This window comes from Sphaerodactylus townsendi, linkage group LG15, assembly GCF_021028975.2.
Source record: "Sphaerodactylus townsendi isolate TG3544 linkage group LG15, MPM_Stown_v2.3, whole genome shotgun sequence".
In the NCBI taxonomy this organism is placed as follows: Eukaryota; Metazoa; Chordata; class Lepidosauria; order Squamata; family Sphaerodactylidae; genus Sphaerodactylus; species Sphaerodactylus townsendi.
In genome coordinates, this window is record NC_059439.1 from 31,357,561 (window position 1) to 31,378,869 (window position 21,309).

The window sequence follows — 21,309 nt, forward strand, 5'->3', positions numbered from 1 at the left end:
CAGTAAGGGGTGGAGACTCAAAGCAGCAAGAGGCTGCAGACCTCATGTAGTTTGGGGGAGACAAGGCTACCAGACTCGGACCTTGGTTTGAATAAGCCCTTAACACCTTGTTTAAGATAACTGCAATGTTGTTGGGAACTACTGGGAAGATGGTAGTTTATTTTTTGCTATGTTGTAAATGTTGGAGTTTATTGTTTCAGGGTTTCTTTTTGTGGTTGTAATGGGTGAGAGTTCTCCTGGAAACCTTCATCATGTTGGATCCTGTTCCTCAAGCCCTTGGAGTCTTCAGGAGCCAACCCACTTGCAAAGAAGAATTGGACTTGGCAGTATCAGTAGACTGTAAATATAAGGACTTGAAAATGCAACCTGAACAGGACCTTGAAATGTGATGTTAAATGTTGATGTTTGATGTTATATGTTAAGAAAGTAAACCATTTTGTTTTTAAAATTTGTTGTTGCAAACTCATTCCAAGTTCTGCCTCACAGAACCCACAAGCTGAGGTTACAAATGCAGTTTAAAGAAACAAACAGGGAGAGAGGGGGCTTGCTGCTAACTCCTTTGAGAAAGAGCAGGATGTAGCGCATGGATCTGTGTAATTTAAATTCAGTACTCCTGGTCCCGTTGAGTGATAAATGCGAAACTCATTTCTTTGCCCACAGGGCTAGGATTTTTTTTTTTTGTTTAAACTCTGAACATTGTAATATTTTGGAAGTTAACACATATATTGACTGTAAAATGCATGCATTTATACTGTTGAATTGGCTGAGCTGCGCGGTGCAGAAATATATCTTTTGAGGTAAATGTTTTATATTGTTTTGGAGGGACATGTTATTAGGCCTCATGGGAATGATTCATAGACTGGACATGCTCAGCAGGCAGCAGAGTCCCCTTCCGGCAGCTGCCTGCCAATTTTCAGCTCGCTCCGAAAAGCCAGCTCGCTCTTTCCGCCGCCTTCACTGATTTTTGAAATTGCAAAATGGCACTTCCTCATAATGACAAGCTAGCTTGGAGACTGTGCCGTGCAGTTGTTATCAGCTGTTTGACTGGCGAATGCCCTTTCAGAAAGCGTGAACGGCACATTAATGTTTACAAGTCAAATCCTTGACATCAAAATGGGCAACAGTTTAGGCAAACCACAGTGACGGTCCTGTTCACAGGCATCGAAACCCCAACATTATTTAGGACGCTGGTTGGCGGGTAATCTGATGCAACCCCTTCCCCCATTTCCTGGGGACTGCTTGAAGCATTTCACCACTCACCCTTCCAGCTGAGGCAGGAAGAAGCATAGGTTCCTTCCTCCTGTCACCCACATGTTGTCGTCTCCTTCCTACCACATTTTACTCCACCTTGTGAAGAGCCACATGAGGGAGGCGGGGAAAGAAAGAGAGAGAGAGACAGTACTTTGGTTGAAAATTGAAAACGTTCAGCACCTTCCTCTTTATTTCCTTCTTGGTGCTGTCTCAGTCCGCTCTTGGTTTTATCAGAGTCTTCAGCGGGCGTGCTGGCACCTCCCGCCAGTCATGCTTTCCAGAAAGTAAACCACTGCACCCTTTGTAGGGCCGCGTGATGGCTACTCTTCCATTCCACTTTCTGACGCTGGTGATTGGATCTACTCTTCGAGGTAGGTTGAATTGGGTAGAGATCTGATGGCCCCCACTTTAAGTGTGGCAAATCTGCAAGGGCAGGACTGTCGTCTAGCAGCGGTTCCCTTTGGGTGTCAAACGACCCTTTCACAGGGGTCGCCTAAGAAGACCATCAGAAAACACTTATTTCCGATGGTCTTAGGAACCGAGACACAAATAATTTTATGGTTGGGGGTCACTACATCACGAGGAACTGTATTAAAGGGTCGCGGCATTAGGAAGGTTGAGAACCACTTATGTAGGGTGAAGGGACTAACCTTTGCCTTTTGCCAAACCTGCAAATGGGATTATCGGCTGCCCTCTCCCCTCCTTGGAAGAACTGTATAATTCCCGAAGCCTAAAGAAAGCCCAAAATATTCTGAGAGACCCGTCTCATCCAGCACACTCTCTTTTTGAACTGTTACCATCTGGCAGACGATACAGGTCTATCAAAAATAGGATAAAGAGGCTTAGAGACAACTTCTACTCTAGAGCTGTGGCTATGCTAAACTCCGCAGCTTCGTGTTGTTGTGTTTGGGGCTGTGTAGGGATGGGTGGAGGAAGGGGAAAGTGAGGATGGGGTATGAGTCTGAAATTGTGTGCATCGAGGAATGCTGCTGTAAATTTCATTGTGCGTGCACAATGACAATAAAATGCTTATGCTTAAATGCTTGTCATTCTCTGTAGCAGCCTGGTTTGGGGTTAACGGGAAACATGCATAGTTTAAAAAGAGACCAAAATTGTTCTGCAAAGAGATAGCTTTATGTAGAAGTTTTAGTGAAGAAGATTACCTGTGTGTGTGTGTGAACCTCTGTCATGTTGCTTCCAACACATGGAGACACTGAATCGATACCCTTGTGAATAACTTCTTTCATAGAGTCGTTCCATCTCGTGTTGGGTCTTCTTTGGCTCTCTACAAATTGCCATCTTGAAGCTATCTGAGTTGTATCGGCAGCACACGTTTTATTAACGTTTCCCTGCTGTCATTGACCACTAAAACCATCTCTTGGGCTAATTGAAGTGCTTTGTCCTGTGGTTTATTATTCTCTAATGCTTCCTTTCCAAAGAGTGATAGATTCAAAACTGTAAACATGCTTGGAGTGCTATGAAGTATAACAACGTAGAATTGCCATTTTTTGCTGAACTGATTTCATAATATTTGAACAAATCAAACAGCTGATAACAACTGCCCGTCCAGAGGTGGGATCCAGCAGGTTCTCACCAGTTCCCGAGAGTGGGTTACTAATTATTTGTGTGTGCCGAGAGGGGGTTACTAATTGGGTCCGCTTTCCCATCTCCACGCCCTCGCCTCCCCGAGAGGCATCCTGCCTTTGAACGTGAAGGTTCCATATAGCAATGGCAACTAATAATGTCACTCCCTGAACTGGGTTAATCCCTTCCAGGTACTGCAATTCATTGATTCTCAGCCTTTCGTACCTTTTATCTCACCAGTCTCTATCAAAGAACCTGTGTGTTTCACCATTGCTGTGCTCAGATGTGTGAGTTGGGGCATTTTCTATAATGGGATGATGATTTAGAAATGACCTGGTGCAAAAAAAAAATTGGGGGGGTCATGGTGGGGTGGCTGCCCATGGGGGGGCATCCAACTCAGGTTTTCCTAGGTACGCCTCTGCCCCCTTTGCTGAGGGGGGGCTGGCGAGGGAACCTGTTACTAAAATTTTTGGATCCCACCACTGTGCCCGTCCATAATCCCGTCTCCCCCTGGCAGAGGCTATACATGGGTTGTAGTACGTCGGGATGAAAACAGATTTTTTTTTTACTAGTGTTATCCATATTTCGTGTTTCACTTCCAGTTGTGGACGGTTCTGCTTTCAGTAATTCATCTTCTCTTTTTGATATTTCTATACATGTCACTTCACCTTTAGCTTAGTTTTAGTTAGTATTTCAACCCTTGTGCTAAATTGCCTGGTGCCCCAGTTCCCAGCTAGAGGTTCAATGTAACAGTTTTTACCTGTTCAGGCTCATCCGGAGGCTAGTAATCGTGAGCAATATTAATGTGCTTAGGAGGACAGTTTCCATCCTATACAAATAAATCTCCTTGTGATCTGCAGAGCAGCATGCTTATTTTTAAAAAGTCTTTATCCAAGACACAGCAGAGCCTCAAAAATGATTTTAAGACAAAAGTAACCTTACAACTCTCATTCCAGGCAGATCCGCTTTGGTGTAGTGATTAAGAGCAGGTGCACTCTAATCTGGAGAACCAGGTTTGGTTCCCCACTCTTCCACTTGAGCTGTGGACGCTTATCTGGTGAACCAGATTACTTGTGCACTCCAACACATGCCAGCTGGGTGACCTTGGACTGATCACGGTACTTCGGAGCTCTCTCAGCACCACCCACCTCACAGGGTGTTTGTTGTGGCGGGGGGGAAGGGAAAGGAGATTGTAAGCCCCTTTGAGTCTCCTTACAGGAGAGAAAAGGGGGGGGGGATATAAATCCAAATGGTTCTTTTTCTTCTTATCAAAGAACAGCCTTTGCATTTCACAGCTCAGCTATTTCAACACCCAAGTTCATTCTTCCTCTTTCAACTTGCAACTCCTTGATCCCAGTTAGCAGGGAAACAACCTGGAATGGAGAAAAAGTTTGTTTTTGCAAAATAAAAGGGCAGTTGCCTCATTGAAGAAACTTTTGTTGATTCCTCACATGAGCTTTAGTCAATGGGTTGTGGTGGGTTTTCCGGGCTGTGTGACCGTGGTCTGGTGGATGTTGTTCCTAACGTTTTGCCTGCGTCTGTGGCTGAGCCTCACATGAGTCAATTGGTTGTGGTGGGTTTTCCGGGCTGTGTGACCGTGGTCTGGTAGATCTCGTTCCTAACGACTTGCCTGCATCTGTGGCTGGCATCTTCAGAGGTGTATCACAGAGGGAAGTCTGTTACATGCTGTGTCCACTGGACTGGGCTCAAGGCAGCTAGCACATGTAGTAATACCAACACAAATTCCATATAAAATATAAGCATAAATCATTAAAACTACCACTTCAATATCAATATAAATTCTGAGATGGCGACAACAATCAAGAAGAAGAAGAGGAGGAGGAGGAGGAGGAGGAGGAGTTTGGATTTATATCCCCCCTTTCTCCTGCAGGAGACTCAAAGGGGCTGACAATCTCCTTGCCCTTCCCCCCTCACAACAAACACCCTGTGAGGTAGGTGGGGCTGAGAGAGCTCCAAGAAGCTGTGACTAGCCCAAGGTCACCCAGCTGGCGTGTGTGGGAGTGAACAGGCTAATCGGAATTCCCCAGATAAGCCTCCGCAGCTGAGGTGGCAGAGCTGGGAATCAAACCCGGTTCCTCCAGATTAGATACACGAGCTCTTAACCTCCTACGCCACTGCTGCTCAAGCACTTCAGATACCTTTCCAGGCCCCAATTAGTGTGAAATTAGCTTTAATTTCCCGCTCTCTTGCCAGCACTTGGGGCAGCGAGGAGAATCTTAAGAATAGATGCAGGGAATCCACCATAAATTTTACACAGATAAGAGAATGAACTGAAATGTTGACAGCGTTGGCAAAAAAGAAAAAGAAATAGCCCAGCTGAAAATGACAGGCCTTGATATTGATTAGAGGCCTGGAGGTTTCCTGGCATGGCATTGGATCTTTAGACCACAGAAATCAGTTTCCCCAGATAAAATGGCAGGGTAGACTCCGTAGTATTCCATCCCTAGTGTAGCCCCCATCTTCTATTAGCTGCCATTGGAAACAATGGGGGATGGGGCACCCTCTTTGGGAGTCCATAACTTTGGACCCCCTGTACCAAACCTCACCAAACCTGGGTGGTATCATCAGGAGAGCCTCCTAAAGATACCCTGAAATTTTGGTGCTGCTAGCCCAGGGGTAGGGAACCTGCGGCTCTCCAGATGTTCAGGAACTACAATTCCCATCAGCCCCTACCAGCATGGCCAATTGGCCATGCTGACAGAGGCTGATGGGAATTGTAGTTCCGGAACATCTGAGAGCCGCGAGGTTCCTGAACATCTGAGATTTATTCCTACCCCTGGGCCTTTGAGCTTCTAGACTAACTGTACTCCCCTGCAGGCCAGAGAACTGAAAAAACACTTTAAAAAATACAAAAAAAACAATAAAACTCCTCAATTTACTGGCCCTCTCGCTTCAGGCATCGCCACCAGTGCAAAGCGCACCCCCTGACCCCCTTGTACCTTCACCTCTGCTTCACCCCCAAATCTCTAGGACAGTGATGGCGAACCTTTTTGAGACCGAGTGCCCAAATTGCAACGCAAAACCAACATTTATCGCAAAGTGCCAACACGGCAATTTAACCTGAATACTGAGGTTTTAGTTTAGGAAAAACGGTTGGCTCTGAGGCGTGCGTTACTCGGGAGTAAGCTTGGTCATATTCGGTGGCTTTGCTTTGAAGCAACCATACAACTCTTCCAATGGGTGGAATCATGACCCTAGGAGGGTTTACTCAGAAGCAAGCCCCATTGCCAGCAACCAAGCTTACTCCCAGGTAAAGGATCGCACTTTAGTTCTTCGCATGAAAATTAGTGGGGTTTAACAGTGCTTAACAGGGTTACCTACACTGCTTCCCCAAAACTAGGTCTTAGGTTTAATGCTAATAGGTTTAATGCTAATAATAACAACAATAACAATAACAATAACAATAACAACAACAACAACAACAACAACAACAATAATAATAATAATAATAATAATAATAATAATAATAATAATAATAATAATAATAATAATAATAATTTAATGCTAATAATCGAGCCCAGCCACCCAGGCCAGCCTAGATGTGTGTGTGGGGGGGACTCTGTGTGTGCCCACAGAGAGGGCTCTGAGTGCCACTTCTGGCACCCGTGCCATAGGTTCGCCACCACTGCTCTAGGAGTTTCTCAGACCAGAGTGGGCAACCCTAACATTTATACAGAACAAGGATACTAATGAGTTGCTGTTGTGGGTATGTGGTGGTGGCATACGCTGCTTTTCTGCCACAAAGTGTGTGAACCAGCTCAACTGGAGGGAGAGCAAATTGGAGCCTGAGAACCAAAAAAGAGGTGTTGGAACAGCATTTTTCTTTTCATTTGCAAGGGTTATCTAGTCAGTGAGAAACCTCCCTCAAGAGCCACAGGGGTGATAGCTGCTCCCTTTTCAAAAGGGTGTGAAGTGGTTTCTATAATTAAACATGAGAAAGATGAAGAGATAGGAACGGTGCTTTCCTCTGTACAAGAACACCCCCATCTTCAGGTGGGCCCGGAACAAGATTCCATCATCAGGGAGAGTCAGCAAAGAAAAGACATCTTAAAATTCACTGCCTCGCGAGTGGTCCTTCTTTGGAGATTTTTAAACAGAGGCTGGATGAACATACATTGGGAGTGCTTTGATTGTGTGTTCCTGCATGGCAGGTGGATTGGACTTGATGGTCTCTTCCAACTGTGAGATTCTACGATTCTATGAAAAGTTACAGTCTTCTAAAAGCCTCTGTCTTTGGTGTACTTAAAAGGATGCGACTTGTAGGCTGGCATTTCTAGTTTGTTTTGCACACACGCCAAGATCTTCATTTCTATTTGCAGTCTGTATCTTAACATTTGGGGGGGGGGGGGGAAGAGAGAAAAATTGGTGTTTTTGAACAGTTGCTATAAATTAGAACTTCTTTTCTAACTTTGGTTAGCTGTCTCTCTTTGACTTGATGATGGCCAAAGCTTGCATGCAAACTTTGTGGGTGAGATATTTTGCTTCAACAATGGAACACGCTCTCCCTATGGGACAGTCCCCTCCTCCCGATTCACAAGCATGATTAGCCACGGAAATTTCTAAGCCCTTCCCTGTCTTTGGGGAAATCCCTAAAATGGAAATGGCTTTTGTTGCCCTGATGCTGAGGCTCTCCACTTTGACCCTGAGCTGTTCTTCAGACTTTGGAGATGGACATTTCTGCGGCCGAGCAAAACACAGCCTTCCCATAGCATCCGGAGGAGTTGCACACTTTCTGTATGTTGCACTCATCCAATTACTGCTGGGTGAGCTGAGTCAGCGCTTCACGCTTGCAAAAGATAATGATCCGGAAGCAGCAGTGGTGTAGTGGGTAAGAATAGGTGCACTCTAATCTGGAGAACCGGGTTTGATTCCCCCCTCTGCCACTTGAGCTGAGGAGGCTTATCTGGGGAACTAGATTAGCTTGTGCACTCCAACAGATGCCAGCTGGGTGACCTTGGGCTAGTCACAGTTCTTGGGAGCTCTCCAATGCATGCCAGCTGGGTGGCCTTGGGACAGTCACAGCTCTTTTGGGATTCTCTCTACAGGCTACCCAAATTCAATCTCTGGACAGGGTGTTTGTTGTGGAGGGAAGGGAAAGGAGAATGTAAGCCCCTTTGGGTCCCCTTACAGGAGAGACAAGGGGGATATAAATCCAACCTCCTCCTCCTCCTTCTCCTCCTCCTCTTCTTTCTTAATTTCCTAGATTAGAACATGCAAGCCGTTTCCAAAGCAGCGACCCAAAGCAGTTCTGTTCAGAATCCTATTTAAGTCTATTCAAAGGTGCTTTGTCCTGAGAAAGCGTTTAGCAAGAACTGGAATTAATAGCAGCGGATTATTTGGATTTCCATGTCGTGAGAAGGTTCCCTTTCTAACATTTGTAGATCAGGCTACGGTTCAAGGCAATAGAAACAGGCCGAGCTGATCAGCTGGGACAGAAGAAAGACATGAAAACTCATTCCGGCATATGCTAGATAAACACCGCTCTGTCTTTTTTGGCAGGCCTCTCCCCTACCCTGGGGTACAATATCGACACCTCTCCTGCAACCATATTCTCCTCCAATACCAGCGCCCAATTTGGATATGAGGTTCTGCAGTTCGGGGAAGGCCCTGATCGCCTTGAGTGTAATTAGGAGAGGTATACTGCTGCATGTGTACAGCATGCCAATAGGATGATTAGCTTGTTCTGCTGAATGTGAAACACATAGACCCATCATCACCATTGTATATGTAACCTCAGCTTGTGGGTTCTGTGGGGCAGAACTTGGAATGAGTTTGCAACAACAAATTTTAAAAACAAAATGGTTTACTTTCTTAACATATATATAACATCAACATTCTAACACTCACACTTCAAGGTCCTTGTTCAGGTTGCATTTTCAAGTCCTTATATTTACAGTCTACTGATACTGCCAAGTCCAATTCTTCTTTGCAAGTGGGTTGGCTCCTGAAGACTCCAAGGGCTTGAGGAACAGGATTCAAGACGATGAAGGTTTCCAGGAGAACTCTCACCCATTACAACCACAAAAGAAAACCCTGGAAATAATAAACTCCAACATTTTACAACCTAGCTTCAAAACAAACAACTACTCCTTCCCAGTAGTTCCTAACAACATTGCAGTTACCTTTAACAAGGTGTTAAGGGTTTATAGGAAATCACCAAGGTCCAAGTCCTGAAGTAGCCTTGTCTCCTCCAAACCACATGAGCTCTGCTGCAGCCTCTTGCTGCTTTGAGTCTCCACCCTTACTGGGTCAACCCATTCTGAGCATGGGGGTTGTGTAGAAGTTAGGGTTTCAGTATTGTATAGGCAAATGCCAGGAGATTTGGCGGGCAATGCCTGAGGAGAATGGCATTTGGGGGATGTTATATCATGTCTGGGTGATGGTCTAAGACTCCCCCAGGGTTTCCAGGTCAACAGTGGTGAGAGGTCTCTTGCTGGCTACCTTGGTTAGACCTCACCTGGAACATTGTGTACAATTCTGGGCACCACAATTTGAGAAGGATATTGACAAGCAGGAACGGGTCCTGAGGAGGGCAACCAAAATAGTGAAAGGTCTGGAATCCATGCCCTACCAGGAGAGACTCGGGGAGCTGGGGATGTTTCGTTTGGGGAAGAGAAGGATAAGAGGTGACATGATAGCCATGTTTAGATATTTGAAGGGATGTCATGTTGGTGAGGGAGCAAGCTTGTTTTCTGCTGCTCCAGAGGCTAGAACCAGGAGTCATGGGTTCAAGGGAAAGGAAAAGAGATTCCACCTAAACATCAAGAAAAACTTTCTGACAGTAAAAATTTCTCGACAGTGGAATGCTCTACCTCGGAGTGTGGTGGAGTCTCCTTCTTTGGGGGGTTTTAAAGAGAGGCTGGATGGCCATCTGTCAGGAGTGCTTTGATTGTGTGTTCCTGCATGGCAGAGGGTTGGACTTGATGGCCCTTGGGGTCTCTTCCAGCTCTATGATTCTCTTTCTCACCACTCTTTGGGTAGTGAGAAAGAAAAACCACCAGCTGTGAATGCAAAATGACATCACTTCCAGGGAAGGCCATGAAGCGATGTCATGTCACTCTAGGAATCACCGGAAACTCTTTGGGTGTCTGATTCCATAGAGCTGCCAACTGCCTGAAGGGGAAAAATGGCCTCTCCCTTGAATAGAGGCTTAATGGAACTTTATTGTCCTTCGTGCCATGAAAAGCTTCAATAAACCACTTTCTTGACTGAAACTTCGAATTCCACATAAAGAAAGGAAATGCCCGTGTGGCATGGGTTCTGTGGAAACAGTATCTCATATGCTGTTGAATTGTCCTTTTTATGAGATAGATAGGAAGAAGCACATAATCCCCTTCCTGCATGGAAGTGAAGGCATTACAGATAAACAGAAGGTTAGATATCTTTAAACAGCCACAACCACATGAGCCAAGTTGGAAGCGGTGGTATTATTTTTAACTCGGCCAGAAGTTGTAAAGGCTGTTATTATCTTGCAATGTTAATGTTAAACTATTTGTATGCCATTAAAGGTATTCGAAATCGACTGAAACTTCCCTCTGAGGGTCAGGCCATTCTTCCCTAGACCAGTTGACAATGGCAAACATAGGTCTAGCTTGGGAGAAGCCAAAAAGGAAGCCGGCGGCCATCTTCACTGTCATCAGATCCGGGAGACTGCGTGTTTAGGGGGCAGACTGAGTTAAGAGAAGAATGAACAGGCATTTTAGGGGGTTGCATCACAGTGGAAATGTTCGAGGTAGAGGAATCCTACGCATGTGACTTCTACTTTCAATTTGGATTCTCTGTCAGGCTGCATCTGATTACCCGAGTCATGCATTTCACACAGTTTCATTCTGTCAGGGGTAGCTGGGTGTGCCCATCTCTCCTTCAGCTGTTTCACTGCCCTGAATCTCACATTTTTGTTCCCTTTTTGGTGGGTCACACTGTTTATTCTCATGTAAGTTGTGGCAGGAAGTGAAAACAGTGCTTGGAGGTGCTTTGGGAAGAGGCCAGCTATTTCCCCATGATAGCCCTATCCCTTCTATCCCCTTTTGTTCTGTTATTTCTTTTCAGGGTCATAATAGGAGCCCCCGGTGAACTGAATACTGCAGGCCATGTATACCAGTGTAAAATGCAAAATGAAGAGTGCCAAGATATTCCGCTTGCAGGTGAGTAGTAGGTTTTGAATAAAAGGGCATCGTGGTCTTTCACAATTGGGAAGAGACTCTGGGCACTGTGAGCAGAGAGAGAGCGGCCCAGGCTGTTCACTGTATTATTATTATTATTATTATTATTATTATTATTATTATTATTATTATTATTATTATTATTATTATTATTATTATTATTATTATTATTATTAATGTGGGTTAATGATGCTGCTGGTTGTGATTTTAAGGGATTTTAATGTTTAAAGTTTATAATTTGTATTTAATACTTATTGTTGTATTGCACTTGGATTTGTTATTGTATACCGCCCAGAGACCCTCAGGGATTATAATAATAATAATAATAATAATAATAATAATAATAATAATAATAATAATAATAATAATAATAATAATAATAATAATAGTAGTAGTAATAATAATAATAATAGTAATAATAATAGTAATAATTGTTGTTGTTGTTGTTGTTGTTGTTGTTGTTGATGATGATGATGATGATGATGATGATGATAATTCATAGACCGCCCAGGTATACACTAACAAATCCAAGTGCAATACAACAATAAGTATTAAATACAAATTATAAACTTTAAACATTAAAATCCCTTAAAATCACAACCAGCAGCATCATTAACCCACATTAATTAATCAATCAATCAATCAGTCAGTCAGTCAGTCAGTCAGTCAGTCAGTCAATTAATTAATTAAATGGCGTCCGATCCTAAAGCCGGGAGGGGGCCAGCAATGCCAAAGATGGTAAAAATATAATGCAGAGGCAATGCCGGAGATGGTATGAAAGAGTGGTACAGGGCATCAATGTTACTACCTATCAAATGGCTTGGAGGAAGATAACAAGCTTAATATATTCTGAACATTACTCCAGAAAAGAGCAAAAAATCTCGATAAGAATAGGTCGTGTGAAGAACACATTACCTATTTCATTTTGGATTGCTTATACAGATAGGTGATATTTTGATGTGTTTATGGGGGGAAATTCACACTTTACTGTGAACACTGAGCAACATCAGAATATTGACAGCTACCTTAAAGCAGCTTGCAAGATAAACAAAGGATATTATTATGAACTGGTCCAGCTCTGGTCTCTGGCCGGCTGCTTACCCAGCAGTGGCCTCCATTCAGGACACAATTAGACTGATCTTGTGAAGTTGGTTCAAAGAACAGCATCTTTGCCTGCTTTTAGTGGGGGGAAGCTTAGGCACATATCTACCTTGAACATTAATCCACCTGGCCTCGTGTTTCTTCTCAGGAGGCTCTGGAGTATCCCACCTTGGCATGACGCTGGCAAGCAACTCTCAGAGATCTAAGATGATTGTAAGTACCGCAGTGTGCAGCATATATTGAACTGTGACTGTGTTCCTGTTAGCCTACATGTGGCAGGAAGAACGTAATAGATACGATTTTTCTTCTCGTCACTGCGTTTCCATGCGGAGAAAATACTTCCCCTGCTGATTTCAGTGATTTTAAAAGATTGGTTGCACAATCACGGAGGAGGTGCCATCATGTCCCACGAAATTCCCACCCCAAAAAATCTCCTGGCATTTGCTGGTACGGGACTGTCAACCCTAGTTCTTCCTTAGTTCCCTGCCTCAAGCCGGGTGCATGCAGGAGAATTCTCCCGGAGGTAATGCGTGTCCATGAGTCAAAAGCCATTTTTTTAAATCCTTCGATCCCATTGCAGGTGTGTCAAACTTGCAGCTCCTCCTAGATGTTGTGGGATTACATGCCTTTATCATCCCCTGCCAGCAGCATGCTGGCAGGGGATTATGGAAAGTGTAGTCCATAACATCTGGAGGACCATGAGTTTGACACCCATGCTCCGTCCCATGGTCAGGACAGTCACCTGAGGTAACTTCTTGGTAGGATGGCACCAGATGAGGAAAAAGAATTTACCTGAGGGACTTTTCACTTCAAAAGCCTCTTGTTTCACTTGAGCTGCTGCCCTGCTCGGTACTGTGACTCTAGAATCCATCTTGTGAACCTCCCAGCATTCCTTCCAGTTCCAGAACCTTCCTTCAACCAGATTTCTCCTCTCATTAAAATATAATCAATATTAACGTGACCTCCTCTCCTTTAGGCGTGTGGGCCAGGAGTTGCACAGCATTGTGACAAAAATCTCTTTGTGAGCGGGATCTGCTATCTGTTTGATGCCAAACTACATGAACCCGAGAACATCACTACAGGATACCAAAGTGAGAAGAAGTCCTGTGACTTTCAGGCAGTTGTATTTCAATCTCTTGGCACTCAGAATTTAACCCTCTAGTCTAGAGCCCCAATCCCTGCCAGGCCTGATGTTAGGAAGAAGAAGCAGCAGTATTTGGATTTATATTCCCCCTTTCTCTCCTGTACGGAGACTCAAAGGGGCTTACAATCTCCTTTCCCTTCCCCCCCTTCCCACAACAAACACCTTGTGAGGTGGGTGGGGCTGAGAGAGCTCCGAAGAACTGTGACTAGCCCAAGGTCACCTAGCTGGCATGTGTTGGAGTGCACAAGCTAATCTAGTTCACCAGATAAGCCTCCACAGCTCAAGTGTCAGAGCAGGGAATCAAACCTGGTTCTCCAGATTAGAACGCACCTGCTTGTAACCACTACGCCACTGCTGCTCCTAAAAACCAAAGGCAGGCGTGCCAAGTATTTCGCAGGCCTATTCTTCCTATTTGAAGCTACCCACAATAATAGCGATGGACCATTGGAGAAGCTTTTCAGTACTATTTTATTCACCCCTGATTGTTGCAGATTGGGAGGAAGGCAAGCAGCCCTCATCTCCATCCTTGCTATCAAATGACACCAGTGGTGGGATCCAAAAAAATTAGTAACAGGAATTCCTCATGGTGGTGGGATTCCAAACTGTGGTTTTAGCTAACCAATGGGGCTGGCTAGCTGGGCATGATGGGGGGGCGTAATGGTATTCTACAGGGCAGCTCTGGTGGGGTTGTGGCAAGGACGCAGCCACCGCGCTCGGGTCCTTGGGTGGGAAATGAATGCACGAGGCGAGGCTGCCACGCATCGCCGGGTGCACCTCTTTGCTAGACTGTTTTGCCCCGCGCACTACTGCTGAGAGGAGGGCATGTAACTAAAGCGCAAAAATCACGCATTGGCAAAATCACTCAATTAGTAACCCCTCTCGGCACCCAACAAATAATTAGTAACCTACTCTCAGGAACCTGTGAGAACCTGCTGGATCCCACCTCTGAATGACACTATAATGGATATTCAAAAGGTACTATTCTGACTTTATGCTATTCCCCCCGTTCTCTGTGTCCCACAGAGTGCCTGAAAGGTGATGTAGATCTGGTGTTTCTCTTTGATGGATCAGAAAGCTTGAAAAACTGGGAGTTCAACAAAATAAAGGAGTTCATGATTGACGTGATGGAGAAACTCCGCAATAGCACCATCAAGGTACGACGTGCTAGCCATGTGCTGGAAGTCATTGCCTGCGGGCTTAAGAGGCAGAATAAAGTGGGCCCACTTCCACCTGATGGTTTTCCCAAGGGGCAGTTTTCTAGCTATCTGCCTGGAATATAGCAGAATTACAAAGATTTTCTGTTAAAATTGAGCGAACAAATGATGGCAGTCCCAGACTGAACCTCTAGGGCCGTGGTGGCAAACCTATGGCACTTTAGATGTTCATGGACTACAATTCCCATCAGCCCCTGCCAGCATGGCCAATTGGCCATGATGGGAATTGTAGTCCATGAACATCTGGAGTGCCATAGGTTCGCCACCACTGCCCTAGGGTGAAAGAGAGAGAAGAGAAGAGTTTGGATTTATATCCCCCCTTTCTCTCCTGCAGGAGACTCAAAGGGGCTTACAATCTCCTTGCCCTTCCCCCCTCACAACAAACACCCTGTGAGGTAGGTGGGCCTGAGAGAGCTCTTGAGAAGCTGTGACTAGCCCAAGGTCACCCCAGCTGGCGTGTGCAGGGAGTGTACAGGCTAATCTGAATTCCCCAGATAAGCCTTCCACAGCTCACAGGGCGGCAGAGCCGGGAGAATCAAACCCGGTGCCTCCAGATTAGATACACGAGCTCTTAACCTCCTACGCCACTGCTGCTCACTGCTGCTCAAAGCAACCTGCTGCTCACTGCTGCTCAAAGCAACCATTGCCCTTTGGGGTCTTTCAGTGTTAACCCTTTTATCCCTGAGCCTAATCAGTTAGAGGCATTGTATAATTTGTCTAACGTTGTTCCTGTTTTCCGGTCCAACCCCCCTCCCCCCCAGTTTGCTGCCGTGCAGTTTTCATATGACATCAGTATCGAGTTTGATTTTAATAATTATACCAACGACCCCAATCCTCACAACCTTTTGGCCAACGTGGCACATAAGAAAAGTACGACAAACACCTTCAGGGCCATCAAATTTGTAGCGTGAGTATTTTTGTCCTTAATGTGGGGAGACACGGACAAGGTCAGGAATGGAACCCCTTGGAAAAGTGTGGAATGAACCCTAGTGCTTCAGGAATAGGGGGGTGATTATCTTTTAACATTATTTACAAGCTAAGGACAGGACTTGCTCTACACTTGGGTGTCAGTGAGTGGGAACTGATAAATATGGATCAGTGTGGAATACTGGTGAGAAACTTGGGTGCTGTGTGGCTTTCGAGGTATGGCCGTGTTCTAGCAGCATTCTTTCCTGACGTTTACGCTTTCGGCCCTGTGGCTGGCATCTTCAGAGGATCATGATCCTCTGAAGATGCCAGCCACAGATGCAGGCGAAACGTCAGGAGAGAATGCTGCTAGAACACGGCCATACAGCCCGGAAACCACACAGCACCCAAGTGATTCCGGCCATGAAAGCCTTCGACAATACTGGTGAGAAAGTTGGTTTAAGACTGGGTGTTTGGCGTTCGAATCCCCACTGGGCACCAATGTTCAGGTGTTTTCATGTGGAGATTTCTCCTTGTAAGGAGAGCCACATATCCTCGGTCTTGGAGTAAGAGATTGCTCAACTGGTCACATTCCTCTTGGTTCCTTGTCCCCATTCCGGGAACCCATGGCCCAGAGATGCTTCTCTGACCACATCTCAAGATGGAATTCCAAAACCTTTGTTTTCCCCTTCTCAGGAAAACTCTGTTCAGGCCACGAGGTAACTTAGGCCTTTGAAGTTTCATCCTAGCACCTCTGCATAGTTTCCTGCCCTCCCTCCAGGAGATCAAAAGGCAAAGATGCTTTTCACAGTCATATGTGACTTCCCTTTACTGTAGTGATAGCATCTTCCATGACAATTGTGAATTAGCTAGCGAGCCAAAGTTAAATAGCAGTCAGCATTTATTAATCTAAACTGATTTTTTTTGTGATGAGGGGCACAGTCCAGATAACAAGACCCTGTTTGTTGACTGCAGGCAAAAGGTTTTCGTTCCTGAACGCGGCACCCGAGAAGGCGCAAACCGAGTAATGGTCATAATCACCGATGGAGATGCCACAGACTCAGACCAGGGAAGCGTAAAAGCTGCCAAGGAGAAGAAGATCTTGCGCTTCATCATCGGGGTAAACATAATTAAGAGTCCTCTGCACTGTTCACATCTGCCGGTATTGCTTAGTTTTCTGAATGCTCATGGGTTGGATCCTTCAGCTTTTCCATTCATTCTTGCCTAGTTCTCCTCCTTGCTGCCTTGTGTGTCCTGAATGGCTTTTGTTCATGCAGGTCCCATGGTCCCCAGAAGAGACTTGTTGGGTGGGCAGAGGGAATTCCCGCTCCCTTTTTCATTAGTTAGAAAGCTGGCTGGATCCCACTGTGAAGAAAGTGTGTATATTCCTTTAAATTTACTTAGAGATAGAGATCATTTATCTTGTATGGCAAACAGTTTTGCTAGGCCTTAAACAACAAAGCCTTTGGCCTTAAAGTTGTAAACGGTGTTTTTGTTTACATTACGGAAAGTCATCCAAAATAAGTAACTTGAAAACTTACTCTAGAAACAAGTTTCTCAAACTATGTTGATTATGTTTAACTCCAGGGGGAAAAGAACAAACAGTTTATCTTTGCTTCTTCTCCCTCTAACTCCAAGTGAGTTGTTAAAAATAAAATTTTGCTTTAAAAAGTTAAATGTAGGGAAGATAAGTCACAGCCCTTCTGCTGTGGTGTAGTGGTTAAGAGCAGGTGGATTTTAATCTGGAGAACCGGGTTTGATTCCCCACTCCTCCACTTGAGTGGCAGAGGCTTATCTGGTGAACCAGATGTGTTTCCGCACTCCTACATTCCTGCTGGGGGACCTTGGGCTAGTCACAGTTCTCTCAGGACTCTCTCAGCCCCACCTACCTCACAAGGTGTCTGTTGTGGGGAGATGAAGGGAAAGGAGTTTGTAAACCACCTTGAGTCTCCTGACAGGAGAGAAAGGCGGGGTACAAATCCAAACTCCTCCTCCTCTTCTTCTTCATTCATTCATTCATTCATTCATTCATTCATTCATTCATTCATTCATTCATTCATTCATTCATTCATTCATTCATTCATTCATTCATTCATTCATTCATTCATTCATTTCATTCATTCATTCATTCATTCATTCATTCATTCATTCATTCATTCATTCATTCTACTTTTATACTGCCCACCCCCAGAGGGCTCTGTGTAGTTGTGTAGTTAGGTAGGCTGGAGACTGTAAGGAATCCCTTTCCTGGGAATCTGTTGAGAGGGTTATCACTAGTGCTGCTTGCTTGTAGGGGCTCCTTTATCTTGACTGAGCGTTGCTTGTTCTCTTGAGACGGTGCTCAAAGTCTTCCTCGGTCTCACTTGGTCTTTCATTGCCTCCCTAGATTGGAAGTTCCTTCCCCAAGAACGTGAGCCAAGCCAAGATCATGAGCATTGCCTCGGAACCCAAAGACACCTTTGTGAAGGTCCTCAAAAGGTTTGAGGAGCTCAAGGACAGCTTCAACGAGCTTCAGGCAAAGATCTACGACATCGAAGGTGTCATGTTGGGCTTACATACTGCTTGGAGCGTTATGAGAGGAGGGGACAGTCAAGGTGTCTTATTGAAAGCCATGCTGGGACCTAAATGGGTCAGGCCAGCAAGATCTAGTCAGATCCCAGAAGCTAAGCAGGGTTGGTTCTGGTGAGGACTTGGCTGGGAGACCACCAAGGAACACCAAGGTCTCTATGCAGAGACAGGCAATGGCACACCAACTCTGTTAGTCTCTTGCCTTGAAAACCCTACTGGATCGCCATAAGTCAACTGCGACTTGACAGCCCTTTACACAGACCTGGAAAGCCATGCCTCCTAAATCTGATTGGTTCTTTGCAAACCCCGCCTGTGTTTTGGCCCCTCCCACAGTTTTGTCTGGGCTTCTGGGACGGGAGGAGCATCGGTTTATTAGAAAGACAACCTTTGGCCTGCTGTGTTCGTTGCAGGTACCAGTGACCGTGACAATCGTTCCTTCCAACTGGAGATGTCATCCAGTGGATTCAGTGCTGACATATCCCAGGTGAGAGGGAACCAGGGGCGTGGTGTGGAATGAGGAGGGGTCTGTTCAGAGTCGTGTGGCTGGAGCCAGGAGATGCGCTTTGGTGTGCACTTCCTGGTTCCTCCCCCCCCACAGCTCCCCGATTGCAGCTCTCCCACTTACTTTAGCAAACCGAGCAGGCTGGAGAACGGACCTGCCTGTTCTGGTGGGAACTATATTTCCCAGGGTCAACTGGGAAATGTAGTTCCCACCAGGTCCTTTGCAGCCTGGAAGGGAACAAGCCGTTCTGTTCTCCAGCCTGCTCGTTTTGCTAAAGTAAGTGTGGGGGGGGGGGGTGCAGGGGGAAGGGGAGGGGTCGGGAATATTCTGCCCCTCATGTGACCCAAAGCCGTGTGCCCAGTGCGTGGTGCATTCCCCCCGTCCCCTGGTAGCTCCGCCACTGGGTCTGTCAGCCTCCTCTGATGTGGGTGGCCCTTTGAGGAGTTAAGCAGCACTTTCTTTCTGCTTGCTCTCTCCCAGCTTATAGAATCAGCTGCGGTCCCTGGGTTTGCTGTGGGTGCTAACGACATAAATTGCTTTGGAGCAGCAGGGGGGTTTGACCGGTGAAAAGTTCATCACTGCCCCCACAGCCAAGGAAGAGATGAAAGCTGCCTACTTGGGTATGTGGAAAAGGTCTGCACCTCCTCTTGCACCCCGAACTTTCTCCAGACCTTCTAGAAGAAGAAGAAGACTTTGGATTTATATCCCCCCTTTATCTCCTGTAGGAGACTCAAAGGGGCTTACAATCTCCTTGCCCTTCCCCCCTCACAACAAACACCCTGTGAGGTAGGTCGGGCTGAGAGAGCTCCGAGAAGCTGTGACTAGCCCAAGGTCACCCAGCTGGCGTGGGTGGGAGTGCACAGGCTAACCTGAATTCCCCAGATAAGCCTCCACAGCTCAGGCGGCAGAGCTGGGAATCAAACCCGGTTCCTCCAGATTAGATACATGAGCTCTTAACCTCCTACGCCACTGCTGCTTCTACCCTTTCCCTCAGGTCTGTGGAGTAATCCTGGGCAATTGTCATTGACAGTCAATCCATCTTTATTATGGTCCAGAGACCATTCAGAAACCTGTGGTTATGGGCCTTCTGTTGGTATTTTGCAGGAGTCTGTCACGCTTCAGACATGAAAGGGTTAACTGCAGAGGTGTACCTAGGCAAACTGGAGCCCTGGGCAAAACCTGGGTTTGATGCCCCCCCATGAGCGGCCACCCTCCCCACCGTGACCAAACAATGATTTTTTTCCACCAGGTCGTTTCAAAGTCACCATCACATTATAGAACATGCCCCAACTCACAAATCTGAACACAGCAATGGGCCATGCCACTCAGCAGAAATAATTTTTGGAAAATGTTTTCAAAATGTTTTATTACTGTTATGAAAACATTTTATGGTGTTGTATCCAGTCCCCCCAATTGGGGGAAACAGTATCACTTTCAATGTTATTTAAACTGCGACCCCAGATTCTCCCTTTAAGGTGGATTTAAAAGGAGAATCTGGACTCCCTAGTTTAAACAAGTGATGCTGGAATCCACCCCCAAACAGCATCACTTTCAATGGTGTTTAAACTAGAGAGCCCAGATTCTCCTTTTAAATCGACCTTAAAGGGAGAATCTGGGGTCCCCAGTTTAAACAACATTGAAAGTGATGCTATTTTGGGGTGGATTCTCCCCCACCCTGAAACAGCATCACTTTCAATGTTAAAACTGGGGACCTCAGATTCTCCTTTTAAATCCATGCCGAAGGGGGTGGATTTAACAACAACAACAACAACAACCTTTATTAGGCATTGAGAGAATAAAAGAAAGAAAGAAAACAAGCATTGGCAGGAAGGGAGTGGATTTAAAAAGAGAATCTGGGGAAATTTAGGGGGTGCCTGTTGTCAGGGGTGCAATTATTAAGATAGCAGCACCAAAATTTCAGAGTATCTTCGTGAGACCCTACTGATGATACCACCCAGGTTTGGTGAAGTTTGGTTCAGGGAGTCCAAAGTTATGGACCCTCAAAAGTGTAGCCCCCATCTCCTATTAACTCCCATTGGAAACAATGGGGGATGGGGGCACTCCCTTTGGGAGTCCATAACTTTGGACTCCCTGAACCAAACCGAACCAAACCTGGGTCATATCATCAGGAGAGTTCCCCAAACAATCCCTGAAATTTTGGTGCTGCTAGCTTAAAATCTGTTCCCCCTGCAGGCCAAAAACGGAAAAACTCTGAAAATACAAAATCCTTCACAAACGAACCTGCAATTTTGTCGCCCACCACAAGGTGGCGCCCTGGGCAGCTGCCCACTTTGCCCAATGGGAGGAACGCCTCTGGTTAACTGTGTGCATTCTAATTAGCTACTGAGGTCATAGCTTAATGGCCAGTCCATTGATTAAGCTATTGGTCAGTTAGTCCCCCCGGCATTGCTTATGTGGAACTAGTCATGTAGACAGAAAGGTACAAAGTAAAGTCTCTGTCTTTGTTCCAGCTCAGACACACAAGGCATTGCTCACATGAGGTAGTGGCCATCACAGTGTGACCACAAGGTAGAACTATGTAACCAAGTTAGTGCTAGAATAGAAAGTTCTTTATTTTCTTCCATGTATAACCTTCCCTAATAGCTAGTAAATTCATTCATTTATATAAAAACCAGCAACTGTCTCTTTTATGCAACTGTTAATGATATTAAGTTCACAAGTAATCAACTTCTCTTCCTGGCACTCTCCCTTCAAGCAGCTCTGTCCCAGCTCTGCCGGTGTAACCTCTATCTGTGGTTTCTGTGTGGCAGAACTTGGAATGAGTTTGCAACCACAAATTAAAAAAAACAAAATGGTTTACTTTCTTCACATATAACATCAAACACCAACATTTAA

At 45.5% G+C, this 21,309-nt stretch overlaps 1 protein-coding gene across 1 annotated transcript in view; it reads left to right on the forward strand.

Annotated features, from left to right (window-relative positions):
- Nucleotides 1-1,567: 1,567 nt before the first annotated feature.
- LOC125444311 (integrin alpha-L-like) overlaps nucleotides 1,568-21,309 on the forward strand; it is a 49,047-nt gene continuing 29,305 nt past the window's right edge. Inside the window, 12 exon segments of the mRNA XM_048516739.1 lie at nucleotides 1,568-1,622; nucleotides 8,356-8,478; nucleotides 9,265-9,274; nucleotides 10,906-11,000; nucleotides 12,268-12,332; nucleotides 13,096-13,210; nucleotides 14,287-14,417; nucleotides 15,239-15,384; nucleotides 16,359-16,503; nucleotides 17,770-17,920; nucleotides 18,362-18,435; nucleotides 18,998-19,073. Of these exon segments, the coding sequence (XP_048372696.1) occupies nucleotides 1,568-1,622; nucleotides 8,356-8,478; nucleotides 9,265-9,274; nucleotides 10,906-11,000; nucleotides 12,268-12,332; nucleotides 13,096-13,210; nucleotides 14,287-14,417; nucleotides 15,239-15,384; nucleotides 16,359-16,503; nucleotides 17,770-17,920; nucleotides 18,362-18,435; nucleotides 18,998-19,073 (1,186 nt within the window).